The sequence below is a fragment of the Bacillus rossius genome, chromosome 11 (genome assembly GCF_032445375.1).
Source record: "Bacillus rossius redtenbacheri isolate Brsri chromosome 11, Brsri_v3, whole genome shotgun sequence".
Lineage (NCBI taxonomy): Eukaryota > Metazoa > Arthropoda > Insecta > Phasmatodea > Bacillidae > Bacillus > Bacillus rossius.
The window spans coordinates 25,814,360-25,834,403 of NC_086338.1; the positions used below are offsets into that span (position 1 = coordinate 25,814,360).

The 20,044-nt window shown below is 36.3% G+C and overlaps 1 protein-coding gene across 1 annotated transcript in view; it reads right to left on the minus strand.

Annotated features, from left to right (window-relative positions):
- The window catches only part of LOC134536711 (RNA-binding protein 25-like), a 91,642-nt gene that overhangs the window by 33,014 nt on the left and 38,584 nt on the right, over nt 1-20,044 (minus strand). The window contains exon 10 of the mRNA XM_063376581.1: nt 6,879-7,138. Coding sequence (XP_063232651.1) covers nt 6,879-7,138 — 260 coding nt within the window. The remainder of the gene's footprint in view (nt 1-6,878; nt 7,139-20,044) is intronic.

Below are 20,044 nucleotides of genomic sequence, written 5' to 3' on the forward strand. Positions count from 1 at the left end.
CACACATTAACAACATGTATGAGAGAACTCGCTATTTGAACTGCAACATGGAAGACGAGGAATTTATAGCGATGATACTATCACAGCTACCCGTTAGATATCAGTTACAGTTAAGCGGACGAAATTACAACGGAATAGTAGATTTTAAGGAACAGTTACGGAACTACGACAGGCTAGAAAAACTAGACCGAACTAGCGTGAATAAGGAGACGTTCGAGCGGAAGAACAATAATCCACCCGCACCATTGTACCAAAATTGGCGAAATAAACCTACAGCCACGAATAACGAACAGAGATCACCTCGCATAAACGCTTTTAACGTAGAACAACCAAGACAGCAATGGTATCATAAAGGATACAGGGGACGATACAGAAACTTTAATTATTGGAATCAACCGAACCATACTAATGGGAACCAAAGACAACAGGGTAATCACAACCGGGAACAATACCCTAACCAACGACGGGAAGGGGCCGTTTGGAGTTCAGGTTCAAAAACTAATACGTATCCGATAGAAGAAGGATTCGCATGTGACCGGAATGCATCACACGGACAATATCGAGTAGAAGCACAGATTTTTCAGCCGACAGAGAAAGCAATAACGACTGCAAACCACACCGAGCAAGGAACATCGCGAGTTGAAAATAATCAACAATTTATTTCTCCAAGTAACTGTGATAATGACACGAAATGGCAGTGTAACCGAAATAATGATGGTGTTAATTTTAGTCAAAGAGTGGACTCAAATCATACTACTTCAGAGAGGTCTGGTCGAATTACACCAACATGGCAACCTGACCAGATACCTGGACTTGTTAACCGCAAGGAAAACTAAGCAGGGAGGGCGTATCTCAGCTCCTATCACCACTCCTTAATACGAATTTGGAAGGGGCTAAACATCACCGTGAACCTTGTCTAGAAAACCAATCGAACACAGTCATCACGAAAAGAATAAATACCGTAATATTCAGAGAAAACGAACGCGACTTTCTGTTAAGCGAACCGTGCATCGAAGCCGGGAATGCAAAAGAAGCCTTGTGTCCTGAAATAACACTTAGCATAAATGGGGTCAAATCACCGGTTCTACTAGACAGCGGAGCAGAAGTTTCATGTATTAGCGAAGATTGTATAGAAATGATAGAAAGTACAGGAATCAAATTACCACGTATGCCTGTCCCGACCATTAAAATTTTAGGAGTAACGTCAAGGGCTAGTCCCATTATTAATAAACAGACTTTGCTAGAAATTGAAGGATTAGGTAGCGTAAAGCGCGTACCTGTTTTGATAGTGAAAGGTTTGGCAAAACCAATTATACTTGGAATCGATTTTTTGACCACATACAAAATTATCATGGATTTCGGAGGATGGATGATTACGGCTATGGATAGCTTAGAGAACCCGACCACGACGGAAAAATGGGAAGTGACGGACAACTGCGTATCACTACTTCGTGATGTAAATTTGTATGCTATGATATGCTCTACCATGGCAAGTAATTTAAATGCGACCGATGACGATTTGCGTAATGCCATGAGTGAAATTACTCTGATTAGCGACAAGGAGAAAACGGAACTATTTCAAGTTTTAAAGCATTTCCAAGACATATTTTCCGACAAACCTGGACTAAACAAATTATACCAAGCTAGCATAGAGGTGAAACCAGGCGAGCCATTTCATAGAAAATCCTACCCGATTCCAGCCAAATTTTTGAGTGAAGCTGAAGAATACTTACAATTGATGTTAGACTGGAAGGTAGTTGAACGAGCTCCTAGCCCATACACCAATGCTATCCTGTGCGTCAGAAAGAAGGAAGGTTCCGCACGCCTATGTCTGGATGCGCGGGAAATTAACAAGATTACCATACGAGACCGAGAAAGCCCACGGCCGACAAATGACATTCTACGCTTATATCAAGGAGTAAAATTTCTAACAACTTTAGATTTGTCAGCCGGGTATTGGCAAATTCCATTGAAGAAGGAATCACGGAAATACACGTCCTTTTTATTTAAAAATTTCCAGTACATATTTCGAGTCATGCCTTTTGGGTTATGCAAAGCCGTGGCTGAATTCACGAGATGTCTAGACCAAACATTAGGACCGGAATGCAAAAACTTCGCTCGTGCTTATGTCGATGACATACTTATAACTTCGACATCCCTGGAAGAACACTTTATCCATATCGGCATTGTTTTGACCAAGCTACGTGACGCTGGCATGACGGCAAAATTGAAGAAATCTGTGTTTTGTCGCCAAGAATTACCTTTCTTAGGCCATATTTTGACACCAACCGGCATTAAAACATCACCCGAAAAATTACAAAGTATTACTAATTTTCCAACACCAAAGAACGTCAAACAATTGAGAACTTTTCTTGGCGTGATCGGATTTTATCGTAATTATAGTGATAAGATAGCTAAAATAGCTGTACCACTTTTCGGTTTATTAAAGAAGGGACAAACATGGAAGTGGTGCGATGAAGAAAAGAAAGCATTCGAGGACTTGAAGAAAATTTTCATTGAAGAACAAGTAATGCATCACCCTATTCTAGGTAGAGTTTTTTTGTTGTATACAGATGCTTCCGCTTATGCGCTAGGTGCAAAATTAGCGCAAATCGATGACGAAGATATAGAACGAACAGTCGCAATGGCAAGCCGAACACTAAATAGTGCCGAAAAAAATTATACAGTCACAGAGCGAGAAACTTTAGCAATTGTATGGGCCTTACAAAAATTTAGGGACTTATTGTTGGGTGAACATGTAAAACTGCTTACTGATCATCAATCATTATTATTTCTTAAAACTAGCAAAATTTTCGGTAGTAGGCTAACTCGATGGTGTCTACTTATACAAGAATATGACATTGAGATTTGCCATATTAAAGGCAAAGAAAATGTGGCAGCGGATTACCTTAGCCGGGTACCGGATGTCGTGGAAAACGAAAAACCGAATCATCGTAACCCGAAAGAATTCTTAGTTGCTCATCTAGTGGCGGAACAAATGGCCAACAACGATGTTATCAGGAATGCTTTCCTAAATTTAGCTCAACTTCAAAATGGGGATGAATTTTGCCAAAATATTAAGGGAAAACTTCAAAACATAGTACCAGAACACAAACTCAATACTAAATATTGCATTTCTAACGAAGGTATTTTATTTTACCAAAAGAAACTATGTTCCCGATTCGAGGATTTATGGAAACCGGTCGTACCTAAAGAATTAGTAATATTGCATGGGAAATACATCATAACTGTGCCCACATTGGTTCCAAGAAATTGACCGCTACCTTAAGTAGAAAATTATACTGTCCGAACTTACCCAAAATTGTAGTGAAAATTACGAGATCGTGCGACCTATGCCAAAAAGCAAAACATTCACAACGCAACTTAGTTGGAGAAACACAACCGATAATTCCTAGAGGACCTTTGCAATTGTTGTCGGTAGATTTACTGGGACCATTACCTCGCTCAACTGCAGGAGTAAAATATGTATTTGTAGTCTTAGATGTTTTCTCTAAGTACGCCAAGCTCTACCCAATAGTACATGCTTCCGGCAAGGTCGTCCTTCAGAAAATGAAGAGATTCGAGGCTGAAGTGGGTCACCCCGAAGCGGTTATTTCAGATCACGGTACACAATTTACCAGTTCTATATGGCAAGAAGGATTAAAGGAGATGCATATTACACCCACCATGTCTTCGGTTAGACATCCCCAAAGTAACCCGGTAGAAAGACTAATGCGCACGCTAGGCAACATGCTACGCACGTTTTGTTATGATGCACAACAAAGTTGGATGACTAAATTACCATTTATTGAATGTGTTATTAATCATACCATCCATAGTTCTACCAACACCACGCCATACGAAGTGCTTACCGGAAAACCGTCCAATATCTTTCCAGAAACAATGGTACCAAAATTACAACATTATGTCGCTGAGGAAGAGCAAGACGAACTGAACGAAATACGACGGGAAACCGAGGAGTTAGTTAGGGCGAAACTAACCTCCGCTGCTGACATGAGAAAGAAGCATCAGAAATTATCCGGAAAAACTACTTTCGATTGCGGAGACCTGGTACTAAAAAGAACCAATCCAACCAGCCAGTTCTGGCAATACGTTACCCGGAAGTTATTTCTACTATTCGACGGACCATACCTCATAACTAAAGTCATTCGGAATAATTGTTATGAACTCTCAGACCTTAACACCAGGCAGATTATAGGACATTACAACATTACCCAACTGAAAGAATATCACAAACCTGTTGTGACCGAAAATATTGAATGATTTATACATATGTTTAAAATATCCTTACGTTGACCTAGCATTCTTTGTATGTTTTTTTTTTTATTTATTGCAACATGTATGTAATATATTCTTGTTAGGATATTATGAGTTTCGTCATTAGTCTTAGTAAATGTAGGAATATGACAACCTCGTTTGGTGGACGATAAATAATAATGAAGATGTAGATTCTGTTATCTATGTGTATTAGAAATGTCATTCTGTTTGTTCTATGTATGTTTAAACTGCACATAATAGACATTTCTAAGAAGGGGCAATCTATAAAGTCAACGTTTGTACTTTATAAAAATATTTATATTGATCAATTTTGGTGGTTGCAGAAGTCGAAACAAAAAATTGTTTGATTTATGATATGCAAATCTTTACAAATTTTAAATAAGCTAAAACGTTATTTTGTCTCTGGAAGTATGCTTATCTTTGGTTTTTTTTAAAAAAAAGTAATAAATTTGTTGTTTATTACTATATTTGTAAAGAATAGGAGATTCATTTTGATTATATTTTGCTTGCGTTAAAGCATTGATTTTTTTTGTTTAAAGAAAAATTGTAGAATCGCGTGTTACAAACAAGGACAAGTAAAAATATTCTTTTAGAATATTCGGTTTGTTCCATTTTTCGGTCATTGATAATATGCGTCCGTAATTTTAGCAGCAAACTGGAAACTTCGTATGATTTGAATTAATACTTAAAAGAGATATCGAAGAGCTGTTATAGTAACGGTAAGATTTATTTATCGATATATACCAAGAATTAAGTAAATTTATTGAAAATATTGTGTCTTGATAAGAATTGTTAATTATCGTCGAAGATTTCAACACTAAAATTCACGGAAGAACATGCAACGAAACTTTTATACTAGAACGAAGATCTGCCTAATTATGCTACCTTAATCGACGCAAAGAAGAACGGTTAAAATATCCTGAGGATTTGAGAGAGAGACAATTCAATTATTCAATCGACGACGACTGAACCACGTTAAAATAGGAAAGGTGCTGCAGTTTTGACGACACGAGCTAATAAGAAGACGTCTCGGGAGCCTAGCAGGAGGACAACCCAGCAGCCCGGTCCGCGAGAAGGACCGACTCGACGGCGCAAACTAAGAAGGAGGCGGCCCACGAACCGAGCAGTAGAACAGCCCAGCAGTCCAGTACGAGAGGAGGACTGAGTCAACGACCTACCAGCTATCCAGAGCAGGAGAGCCAGCTACACGCGGATCGTCGCAGAGTACTGGTCATCGAGGAAGTCAATACGTCTGTAGAGGCTATAACTGTCACTGAGGTCGGTTTTTTTTTTCAGTCCCCGTCCAGTCGTTGATTTGGAACGTTTCCCGTTTGTTGAATTTCACGAACATTATTTTTTTATAAAACCATTGATTTTCGCCTGAAAGACTTACCAGCGTCATAATTTAAATCCAAATCTGAATCTCTTGTTCTATAATTATTAGAATAACTAAACTAATTAATTTAAATTAACTCTCGGGATCCCAAGACTATTGAATAGTAAATATCTGTTTGGAATTCTTTCAGGGCATTAAATTTTATATAAACGTTAGTCTCTGATGTAGTAATGTTTCATCAACACTCAGTGGTCCACGCTCACTGAGTGCTTTCAATCCTGGCTTAATACATAATTTTTACTTAATTTGAACTTACCACAACTTAACTTTCAACAGAAACATATAGAATTATTGAATCGTTTACATGATATAAAACAAATTGTTGATACACTACACTAACTTTGAATGAGTTTTTTTTTTGTTTTGTTTTGAACTGGATAAACTTGTTGCATACATACACAAAGAATTCCAAGCATTCTAGAATAATTTAATAGTCTAGTAGGATAAAAATGTGATCAATGTATGTATAATAATAATTGTACCCTGCAACGGCTCTGCCGCACTCACATTAGGTCTAAAATACACCTACTTTAGTTACAGACGCAATTTACTTTTATTTACGACACATCAACTAGTTACATTGATTTACCTTGATAATTTTAGCTGTTTGAACCAAGAACATCTAATTCATTTTTTTTTAAAACTGACGGAACTCGACGGTTGTGAAAATTTGTTAAAGAAACATAATAAATTTTTTTTTTTTGCTTCACACACCCGTTGGTACGTCACCGTGCTCGTAACCTCACACAAGCTTCTCTGCACGACCACACGTGCCATCGTCCGGACGGCATTCACCACCCGGCACGTCATACTCTTTGCAACTAACTTTCATTTACTCTTCAGTAGAGACTTTATCACAAATTGCCTACAAAGTTTCATAAAAATAAGGTTGGAAAGAGCGAAATTTATCATTTAATTTCTATTTGTAATGTTGGTTAAATATTTGTTGATTTCTTGAATTTCAAAGGTTCATCACACATCATCATCAGAAATATTCTTCACCAAATGAATAATGTTAGTTGGCTGACATAATGACATGAATGGAAGTGACTATTAAATTAAAAATACTTATGGTAAAACCTATTGTAGTAAAAATTTTTTTGCAAGTTCCGAGGCAACGCAACTCACAGTCTTGTTCAGTCAGACCATTACAACAAACACAGAGTCGGTGGTCGACAGTTACCTGGAGTGGGAGCGGCGACGTTCGCGCGTCTTGTTGCGAGACTTGGTGCTCTCGGAGGCCGGGCTGTGCGTGGGAGAGCGGGAGCGTGTCTTGGACCGCCCCTTCTCCTTCTCCTTGTCTTTCTCCTTGTCCTTGTCTTTGTCCTTCTCCTTCTCACGCTCTTTCTCCCTCTCGCGGTGCCTCTTCTCTCTGTCTCTGTCTTCCAGCTCCTTCTCCTTCCTGCGCCTCTCCCGCTCCTCCTCCTTCTCTTCCTCCTGCTTCTGCACACCAACAGCAAGCATGCATCACGCCTCTCTCGCCACACCAGACCCACATTCCCCACTAGCTCACAGCAGCCTGCAAGACAACTCTGCCGTTCCACAAACCAGACCGTTTCAAACAAGTCATAGCAAATATCAAACTGACTAAAATAAAATAATTAAATAAATTTTTAACTTTGCGACTCAAAACCAAAATGTGCTAACCCCAATGTTCCATTAAACCCTTACAAAAATTGCATCATTACAATGTGACACTTGATTACAAAGTAACCAACCTCCTAGTAACAACACACCACCAATGTCATCACACGAGGAGCTAAGCAGCAATGCTGACAATGTTGAAACATCCAATTTGCACACTTGAATACATACATACATAGAAAGTCTTGCCAAACGACGCACATCAAAAGGAAACAAGTGCAGATTTACTGAAGTTAAATCCTTAACCTTCCTCCGGCTGGTCTTCCACAGAGCAGCGGTTCCGACCGGCCGACACTACGACTCGAGCGGTTCCTGTCAAAGTCAAGATCAGTGCACATGCAGAGCTGCTGCCAGCAGTGGTATCGCATGAATACCTTTTCCCGCAACACTTCAGTCAATCAAAAATACACGAGCTAATCCAGTATAGCTTCAACTTGACGTGCTTCTGGAACGCTGACCCGAGTCGGGTGTTTGCGGACTGACGACACCGGAAGGTGTGGGCAGGGTGTGGGCAGAACAGCTTTGAACGAGAAGCACTTTTAGTTAGTCCGCTAGGAGCACCTGACCAAGGATTGAGCGAGACACTGAAACTACCGGCGAGGCGAAATGGCTGGCAAAGGGGGGTAGACATCATATTAAAAATCATACTAGTTGTCTAATCTGCTTCATAAAAATAAATTTGACATCAAATGAAAAGTATGTTTTACGCTCTAATGTCTTTAACAGAAAGTTTTTCCATGGAGATATGCGACTTTAAATGTTTATAGCTTGCATGCAGAATGCTTTAATGAACAAATTCGAATCTGAAAACAATTAAAGGTTAATTGATTACAATCTTTTAACCTCAGATATCACTGCAAGGTATTCGGGAATTTAAACATTCACATAAATCTATCATTTATTAATTTTCTATAGAAGCATAAAGAACGATGTTAGCAAGCAGCAGTTTTTGACTGAAGCCACTTCCCAACTTCCCAAATTGTAAACGAAGAGTAACGTAAGTAATGTCACTGTGGCTGGCAGCACTGCATGAGCAAGTAGTACACAAGCCTGGGACAGTTCAGCTCGTCGGTCTGAAACTGCAACCTGAGTCACTCACAACAATTCAAGATGGCTCTTACTCACCCACATTAGCTCTTCTCCAGCTTCCAGACTTAACGCTGAAAAGCAAACAGTTACTACATATCCTTACACTTACCTCCCATTTTCATTTTAATAATTACAAGTAACAGTAAATTACATTTAGATTATAAAGGCATTATTTTGTGAATTTACTCATATTTGTATACATATAATATAATGTATTATGTGTTATGAGAATATGTCATTACTTTCCTAAAATTTTAAGTTGACCATTTATTAATAATATGTTAAAGAAAAAGAAACTATGTCACAACATTTTAAGTGCCAAACCTTCAACTTTTAATGTTACAGCATGTGGTAACCCCACAAATATGAAAATTAATTAATTATATGTGTGTGTGAATACTCGGATTTTCAAATGCAAAGACAAATAATTTAATATTTGTATTAGATTTCATGGGCGTGGATACCAGCAGGGATGGGGTGGGGGAGGGGGGCTCCCCCTGGAATTAAGAAGTCCCTCACTGAGGGGGCCCATAGCGCTTGCAAAATTGTGACTGTGAAAAGGGGTTCATGTCAAAACTATGTCTTATGGAAAACTTTCTTAAGTTTTCTCATTCCATGAATGTGAGCCAAAATATTTGGCTGATTTAAAAAAAAAAAAAAAAAAACAATTGTAAAATTGTATCTTGGCATAAGCTGGTCGCCAGCAAGGAAAAGTTAGGCATCATGGTAACCTAGCGCCTGGGATTTGTAAGGTCCTATATTTTATACATGTTAATTGATACATCCATATCATTTATTAATTTAAAAAAATAGGGGTGAATGAGTATCCGAAATTTTGAGTTGAGTAAAGTCTCAAGAACTCGACTCAAGACTAAATTCAATGCTCAAAAAAAGTTTGCTGTTTGGTCTAGGAAGATGATAATACTCTCATGAAACATCTCTAATACAAACCTGGAGTCATCTAGAATTATACACCTAGTAATTGTGAAGTTTGTACAATAAAGTTTAGTAGAAAATGTGATTAGTTGATCCAGAACTCATTAAAAAAGGTATTTGTTACAATTTAAATACTTCAGCATGCGACACTGTTTTTTTTTATTAACAATGTTGAAAATTAAGTACAGTAGTGTCTCGCTAATCCGGACTTGTCCGGACCGGATCCTGTCTGGATCACCGAAAGTCCGGATTAACCGTAATCAACTTTAAAATGTATCAAAAACAAGTTTTATATGCTAAAGAAAAAATCTTTATGCTTAAAAATCAACTGTTTTATATTATAAACTACTTAAGAAACTAAGTACACGTGTATGTAACTAATAAATAATAGAATACATTAAATTCACAATTAATTTACATTTAATTTTTCGTTGAGTTTGAGCATGAACGCTTGTAATGTTACACCCGACAGGGGAACGACTTGTTCACGTTGTTGGCAAAACCAAATGTACAAAGCCTCGTCTAAAGTTTCATTTTTTTGGGGTTTTTTTTTAACGTGCTTCTGTTACCCAGACTGTCCTTACTTACCATTTTGGCACAAAAATCTTCAATTTCTTTCCAATTTTTTTTTTTCCCAATCAGAAACAGTTTGTTTTCCCACTCCTAAATCTTGCGCGATTCTAGTTAATGAATCACCCACATCAATCCGAAATAAGACTTGGTATTTTTGCTTCATTGTTACAGACACTTTCTTACGTTAGTAGCCATTACGTTGCTCTTAATAAGTGCACACAATACAACACTCACACTGAATAAAAATAACTGTCACGAGCACCTATCACCAGCACGAGTAACCATCGACTGAAGGGAACAAAACAAAACCACTCGCAGGTATAGAGTGAGTCACTTCTAGGAAAACAGACGATGAGCGGAAAAATAGCGGTAAGATTCCCAGCAACTGAGGGCAAGAGGACCCTCTCTTAAAAATGTATTTTCTTATTATCCTTTTTAGATCCGTCCGAATTAACCGGATGTAGCGGGGTCCGGTTAGCGAGACTCTACTGTATTGAATTTGATAGCAATCGCAGCTGATTTTACATACAGTGTATTCATGATATTCATTTTTGTTTGGACATATTTGCGGTTATTTAGCGCATCGTCATCATAATTTTATTTATTTTAACACAAAAAATATAACGTCTATGAAAACGCCTTACTCAAAATTTTGTAGAATTCACTGCAGTAACAACTATTTCTTAAAATGGAGTTCGAATATCCTTTTCCACATAATTATTATTTATACAGTGCATCATTGAGAAAAAATAAAAGTTATAAATAAACGTCTATTTTACCATCCGCCTAGCTAAAAATAATATGTAATGACACAAGTGATTGTAAAGTGAAGACCAATGAACAATAGACGGATAAACACGGGTTACTACAGAAACAAAAAAACTACCACAGATGCACCATAGTTACCGCAAATAAACTCATACATGTTGGGCAAATTAATTGTTAAGGCACTGCTATTTCACCCACCAAGCATAAGCACAATATTATCGTACAAACACCCAGGATATTCCTGTACTTGACGTTTAGTGTACAGGGCAATAACAAACTTGAATTTTTAAAATGGCACTAAAATGATATTTCGGTGCGAAAAAATAGCACTAAAAAATGTCGATGTGAAAAAATGTTTTTTATTTTAATGTTCCAAATTAACATTCCAAATTTAAAGTCTTTTATTGCAATGCAACTGGACAAACATATTTTAGTTTCCTTGTGCTTCATAATACAATTAGAACGAGTTCATTCTATTTATTTTTAATAAGTTAGACAAATTCTAATAATATAAGTTATAAAATTAATTTGCAAATCTAAGTGCTGTAGGTAAGGATTGTAACCTATTTTGCAGTTAGTACTATGAGAGTATTTCAAAAACTATCATGAGGTAATATGTACAGTAAGTACTTTAGTGCCACTATTTCTTGTTACTTTAAGTTAAAAGAAAAATGCAAAAAAAAAAGTTATGCTGGCTATGTTATGACCATTTGTGTATATTCTAAATAGTTTCAGTTAGATACTAAATACGCCTACACAAAGTTTTTCAATCCTACTTATTAACTCAATATAATATAAATTTTGCAGTAAAAGCAGAAGCAGCAAATTTTTATATTTAATGTTAATAACAGAACAGGTTAATAAATACAAAAAATCACGATTTGAGAACAAACTGACATGATGTATTATGTTTTACCAAGAGAATTAAAGTGATGAATAACATATTACATGCCTCAACTACATTAGTCACAACCATAACATTTTAACCGTCACACCCGTAAAGCAATTTTTTCAACAATAATACTTGAAATCAACAATTTTGAAACAAAAGTACATACCACATGTTCTTACTTTCACAAAGGCTCATAAAACAAAAATATTAAATAATAACTAAACTTTTGTGCAATTTTTGTTATGGGTGCGACTTTAAAAAAGCTGGCTACTTTTCAATTTCTTACTAGAAAACTACAGTTCTGTTGAATTATAATATTCAATCTTTAATCTTATCACTATACTAAAATAAAAACAAATATGGTTAATGATGATTTAATATATTGTTGAACTTTACTACTATTTAGCGTGTTTGATAGTCAACAATAACTACAAAATTTGAGAGTTTAAAAATAATAGAGAATTTATTTTATTTTTTCTTTAGATTGTAATCATTCAACATGTTTACATACAAAGAATAATTATAAGTACTGGCTTCATAATAATATCATATTTTAATTTTAAGACTCAGTTTATGTGGAATGAGCAAATGGCCCTACTGTAAAATAACGTTTAGTTTAAAAACTATGTTTTCTGAATCAGATGTACTATAATTTTATTAATTGTGCATACAATTAATACACTGGTACTGTACTAAACTGTACTTGCATTTTGTGTAGTGAATAAACCCATTAGACAAACTTTACAAACATTGAACAGAACTAAATATACCCCTAATCTAGAAAAAACTAAATTACATTTTAGGATACAGACTTTTTCAGTTTGTAACCTAACAGACATCCAAACCAAATGTCACAATTTTAAATACAGTGGTTGCACTCTCAAATAACTATTTCTGAAAATGGCTAACGTATATTATCATATTGTTGAAAACTATTTAAAATTAAAAGATTATATTTTTTGACTAAGAAACTTTTAATCGTTTTAATCATGATATGATGGAGAGAAACTGGTTTTCATGAAAATAAAAGTTGGTTTTATGACATGTCAAATTACAATAAGCAAAATCACAAAGCGTTCTAATTCCAATTTTAATAAAACTACAATAAACCAACTGCATTACAGCATTAGGTATACAATGCCCAAACGAATTTGATGAACCCAAAGTAAACTTAATTTATTTACACCTTTCCAGGAACTACTAACACCATGTTTAAGCGCTACTAATCACAAGAGGCCAAAACCATAAGGTTGCATGAGCACCAATGATGACTCCTTCAGACTCATCACAAACAAAGCAAACAATTCCAGCTTCACTTGGCAAATACCAATGCTAACAGCTAAATGTCACAGTGAAAGGTATGCATCCCTACGCCATGGCAGGCCGGCCAGGTTCCAGTACCTAGGCAAAAGCCCAGGGACCGGTCCACCCTTGCACCACGACTGCACCAGTAGACTGACGACGTAACAGACAGACATGAAGCGCATCTCTTGCCAACCTGCCTACAAGTCTCGGCAGGCTGACAGCAACTACAGAAGCACTAGAGGGAAGGGAAGTACAACACGAAGGATGCTCTATTCACCGTCCCACGTGATGCGTGGCTCCCGGTTGACTGGTATCTGTGTTTGCCACTGCTGTTGGCAATCCAGACCTGTGAGGCTACTCACGGCTGCTACCACTCACTGTCTCCACAATGACGCGGGCTCTCTGCTTCCCCAGCGGGCCGGACTGGGTAGCTTCTGAGTTGCCACCGCAGCCCGCCTTCTGATTGGGCAACGCCATTGAGGCAAGGCCTCCACATCCACGACACAAAACCCTAAGTTAACTACGACCATAATTTACTAACTTTTCGAATGTTCTTCTCCTGGACGTGGAAGGGAGGTGTAGCCTCCTATTCAAGAATGTCCACAAAAAGCTGCCTATAAGTTATGTTCTGTAATACTGGCTGAAGCTCTGAGATGGCCCGTATGCAGGGTCAGTGAGTGCAAGGTCCGAAGTGCTGCAAGTTCTGGCGCACATGGCTCCAAGGCTTGGCAAAGCCTGTTCAACACTAACACTTGGCCCGTTGAGGGACTGTAATGTACCTTTGCAATATTTATCCATTCTTCAAACTGCAATATCTTACAAGCACTGTACACTCACAATTTCTGAGAGAGTATGTATAGATACTATATATTTAGAATTATATCTATTCTCTATATATTCTGTATACGAAATAATCTCAACAAAACAAGAATAAAATTAAACAGTATGGCTATCTTCTCCCTTCTATATGGACTTATGTTCCTGAACGGCACCTGTGGAGTGTGTGCCCTTAAGGCTCGTCTCAGATGCACGTTTAGTTTTCATTTTGTCAGCAGTAGCAAGTAAAGGCAACTGCTGTAAATTCAACACAAAACGGCCTTGCATTCATTGTTCTGTCACAAATATTTTCAACAGCTATCCTCCTAAGTGTAATATAACGGGTGTAAAAAGTTATGCATGACATTTACACCCAATATATTTACACTTAGTAAATATCTGATGGAAATATTTGTGACAGAATAACGAATGCAAGGGGGGTATATTGTTAAAATTTATAAAAATTGCCCTTAAATAAAAGTAAAGACAAGAAAAATAACAAAATCAACATGGTGTGTGAGAGTAGAGTGAACTAGAAAAGAGTGGTCTACCAGGAGACGCTTGGCACAACTGTTATGTGTGTTGTTCATCAGATTAACACGGACCCTCTGCTATTGACTTGCATTATTTTAATTGAATAATTTTGCATTCATATAAATTCAAACAAAAAAAATACAGATTTTCACACAGGCCTAATTAAATAATAAAAAAGAATCAGATAAAACTGATAAACAGCATAATTACAAAAAAATCAATTTCAGCACAGTTTACAGGCGTAGGTATATTTCGAAGTACCTATTTCTTCTGGAAATATTTTGGAAATTTCTATAAACTTCTGGAACATTTTAAGAACTTAATGTACATGACATATTTATGTTCTCCAATATTACAAAATGATTGATTAAATATTTGTTCATTTGAAATGAAAATAAAATATTTTGAATGTTTTTAACTTAATGCTCCTACGAGTTATAATACGTTGCCACATATGTAATATTTTCCATATTATGGGATTTAGCAATTTTTATGTTTTTTAAAAAAATTTCCCCATTTCTACCCCTTTGGTCGGATATTGCCCATTAAAGAACTCGACAGAGATTTTCCACTTCTAGATTTATGTGCATCAGTTTGAAAGTGATTTGTGAAAAATTGTGACAGTTATCTTGTCCACAAAATTGTGATAGATGTATATCTATAACAATTTTGTTTTGGGGTCTAGGAACCATGAAACGAAAAACTATATAAGACTTTTCAGAAAGTCACACCATTGATAACGGCTACAATTGGTAGTATTTCTTTTAAATCTACCTAATATGAAAATGCTTGACCTCAAACTTCACTGGCTCGGTGGGACTAAAAGTTTTAAAATGATACCATTGTTTTAAAACAAATAAGTTTTTATACATAACAAACAGATGTGCTGTAGTCAAACAGTCCTCTCAGCTCTAGTATGGTTAGCTTGCTAAAACTGAGAACTGACAGTTTCAACCTCTTAAAAATTGCCTTTCAGTTTTTTGAACATTTTAAACATATAGGCTACTTTTTAATGGTTTAACAAGTATTTTCTGTGAACAGCATTTTGGTTACTTTATTTTGTTACAAAGATGAGCTTTTTTTACAAAATTAATAGCCCAGCATTTATATTGTTATTTAAATATAGAAAATAAATTTTTTTGCTGTTGCAAAATTTTTCGGATAAAAAAATTGGCTCCTGTCGTATGACTCCCAGGAACTGCAGTGAAAGTCTTTATTACGGCACGCTGGGAGCACAGCCGTGCTGGCTTATCAAGCGTTAATGTATTTTTAAAGGGAGCGCAGGATATGAAATTGTGGAATTGTACTGCAATGAAAACTAACAGTAACCATACTCTCTGAGCGAACTACAACTGCCGACAGCGCAGTGTGATCCATCAGCCAAGGGCAAATTCCGGAATCCATTGAGAAGATCTGAACGCGAGCTGCTTTGTTGGTGCCAGACTACCGAAGGTGCCGAGCTGTGTAATACCGGATTGAACAGCTTTACTGTATAATGTGTTTGGTAACTGTTAGTTTCAAGTGGATGCCAGTCTGTAATAAGACAACAAGTTTTGGTTTACAGTTTTTCACCAGTACTTACGAATATCATCTCAACAAGCAGAAATTGATACATCCGAACTATTCTGCAAAGTTCTACAATGCTAACTATTTCAAGAACAACAATTTACAAATACTTCTGCAAGTCAAAATAATAATCTTATCAGCCTTGACATTAAGTAATGTATTTTAACATTATTACAACTGTCGAAATACACAGTTTCTTACAGTCAATAAAATCTTAGAAACACCATTACAAAGTTAAATTTTTATTTTAAAAAATAACTATTTTTAACTGCACCCAATATAAAAAATAAATTAACAATAAATTCCTATATAAATATACATATACTTATATATATAAAACAATCACAACTATATCTATCATTCCTATCTTGGCACTTTCAATAAAATTATAGCATTGATAACCATGATACATTCAAAACTCACCCAAATGAAGCTGGCCGTTACTGAGAACTACATTTTGCTCCACTGCTAATGACATGCAACCACTTGACACAAGGTTCCGACTCGGACTACAGTACAGGAACCGTGAGTTTTCCATCACTCATAGTTTCTTAGGCACATAATTAACTACTACATTATTTGAATATAAATTTAAACAATAATAATAAGCACATACACTTCAGATGATAAAATTCTACAAAACTGTACAAATAATAATCATGGACGAAAGTTAAAAAGTTTATACACCATAAATAATATAAATCAATAAAATGATCAAAATGAACATAAAATGAGTGAAACTCACCAATGCTGGGCAGGATCAACGAACGCCACCAAACCCTTTTGCCTTCCTTATCAACCAACACAGATCCTAGCAACGACACGGCTACGAGGCTGAATGTGGAAAATACGAGATATGAAGAGTGGTTTGCACGTTGTTCACATGGTCAAAACATAACATAGTAGAAGTGTTGCTGGCCTACCTTGGACTCAATCCGCTGGTGGAATATAAAGTGGAGTGGGTGAAGCCCCGTCCGCAGTGTCGGTGCCGGCAGTACGAGCTGAGTATTGGTCATTGACAACCAAGCACATCCCACTCTAACCACTACACAGCTCTCAACCTGGCGGTCGCGGCCAGACATTGCACACACTACGGCAACGCTCCGCCTCAGTAGCGTACACTCTCCTTCATGTGTATACGAGCACCAAGCACGCAACACGACAATACTTCAGAGTCCTCAATTGAAACCAAATTCCTCTTTCTTAACATTTCAAACTCCTTATTATTACATTAGTTTTAAAATTTTTACAACTTCCACACCAAAAAATTCCAGACATTTTTTGCATGACCTGTGGTCATCTTCATAGAAAGATGACAATTTAATAAGACTGGGAAATTTTTAAACAGTACATCTGAAAAAGCCATTGAACAAATGCTGCCAACTTTCAGGCAGACCCACCAGTAATTTTATTTATTTGTAAAATAACAGACTTACAAAAAAACAAGTTAAAGTTTATAACATATACTAGACTACATATTAAATAACACTCACTCCTATACAATGAGCTAAACTCTTAAAATAATTTAAGACAGATTTACCAACCACTTATTATTAAAAAAATACACGTGTTTCAAGAATTATATTTATGTTAAGTACTTAAACAAAATTTACCTTCTCACTATTATTTGATAAAGCAAGCATTGCATGGTTTATTTTTCAATCTACCTGGGATTCAATTTGTTTTTATAACACACTTCATTCGTAAGTTAACCATAAGTTGCTTTAAACAAAGATGATGAAAACAGCAAAACACATGCAATTTCTTCCTTAATTCAATAAAAATACATGTAAAATTAGATTATATATTTGTATGTGAAACTCTTAAATAAACCCAAAATATTTTTTACAATACATACCAAAAGCAAAAACCTACAAGCAAAATGATACTGGATTCAATATTTCAAAAGCAACATTAAGTATGTTTGTTTGCGTAATAGATACATAAAATTCCCTGATTTCACAACTAAACATCTATACCAACAATATAAAATGAAAATCTGTAATAGTACTTGAAAGTGATGCTTTGGAATGGCTTCGTAAAATTCAACAAATTATTTGTGTATTTGTACAGATTACAGACACTGTATTAACTACAAAAGTATACACAACATACGCACAAGAAACTAGGAAAGAAATCAGCCTTGTCCTACTGTATAGAACATTCCCACCACTTGCCCGGAGTGAACTTAGGAAAATTAAGGACAGAGACACTACTCACACCAGAAAACTAGGGAAGAAATCAGCCTTGTACTGCTATAAAGATCATTCCTGTCACTTGCCTGGAGTGAACTAGGGGAAATTAAGGACAGAGACACTACTCACACCAGAAAACTAGGGAAGAAATCAGCCTTGTCCTACTGTATAGAACATTCCCACCACTTGCCCGGAGTGAACTTAGGAAAATTAAGGACAGAGACACTACTCACACCAGAAAACTAGGGAAGAAATCAGCCTTGTCCTACTGTATAGAACATTCCCACCACTTGCCCGGAGTGAACTTAGGAAAATTAAGGACAGAGACACTACTCACACCAGAAAACTAGGAAAGAAATCAGCCTTGTCCTACTGTATAGAACATTCCCACCACTTGCCCGGAGTGAACTTAGGAAAATTAAGGACAGAGACACTACTCACACCAGAAAACTAGGGAAGAAATCAGCCTTGTCCTGCTATAAAGATCATTCCTGTCACTTGCCTGGAGTGAACTAGGGGAAATTAAGGACAGAGACACTACTCACACCATGGAAATTAGTGTACGACTCTGACTTGGCCTACTGTAAGGAACAATCCTACCACTTACCTGGAGTGTACTACGGGAAACTACAGACAAAGTCATTAGTCACGCCAGAGAGACTAGGGAAGGAATTAGCATTGTCCTACTGTGAAACATTCCCACTACTTGCCAAGAGTGAACCAGGGAAAATTACAATCAGACATGGTATTAAGGCCACCGATACTAGGGAAGATTCTGCCTTGGCCTAATGTAAGGAACCATCCCAGCAATTGCTTGGAGTGAACAAGGCGAAACCATCGAAAAACCTGAATGAGAATTTATGTCCACTATTTGTACCGGGTCCCTAAATTTGTGAGTCCGCGTGCCTAATTTTTCATTAATTACTTAATTTAAAGAAAACCTAAAGGCTTTAGACTAAGTCACTACACATACTGTTAAAACTTCGTAATATGCTATGGTCTGAACTGACTGTCTGTGTTCTACGGTTCTTGCATACAGGTAGTATGTGGTAAAAATAAGTATATTAGGAGCTAAATGCAACTTATTTTCAGGCCGACATCTTGCATAGAGAATACCGTAGTTAGCACATATTAATCTGTTAATGTTTAGAGCCAAAACTATCCAAATTTATTTTTAAATTTTTCAAAAGTAAATGAAAAAATATAAAACTTATAGGACTGAGGTAAGGGATGAGCAAATTATATGTATGTTCCAGTAAAAAAGACAAAAAACTGGGCAGTGCTGGTCACCCATGCATGTTGACTTTATTATACGTACTCATTTATACTTTTTGCTAAATAAAAAAAATAGTTATAAGTTCTAAACATACCACACACTGCAAAAAAAAAAAAGTAATACAATTCTATTAGTATGAACTGACAAAATATGTACTTGAATTTCAATTGGCCCCCTTAAACTGCTCACAGAACTGGACACCTGCATTCAAACTTTCACGCCTAGAATAACTGCCTGCACACAAAGGAAATCATGTTATGTGCCCCAAATTGAGAAGAGTAAAATAATCATGATGAACAATTTTTTATACATTCGTTTTTAAGTAATAACTAGGCACGAGCCATTACCTAATTTTTCCGTACAGTTATTTCTCCAAAATACAAATTTTTAAATGTACTATTTTGAGAATTTTGTTACAGTTCTATTGCTTTGCAATCTGTACTATTGGGATCAATTTTGTTCTATGAAAATGGTAAACATATGCATTATCTAAACATTACCAACATCTTACAATATAACTTGCAAAATGTATTCCATAGAGTATGCTTTATCCAGCACAAACGCTTAGGATTCACATCTAGACATATTAACCTAGTTGGAAATACTTTTGTTCCAATTACAAAGTTAAGATATCTGGCCACACAACTTATTTTTATTGCATTATAAAACTAAGCCAGTTAGAGCTTTAGTATTATTAAAATTACTTCAGTATTACAAGCTAAAAAACATCAAAATAAATGAGTGCCAGTAATGCT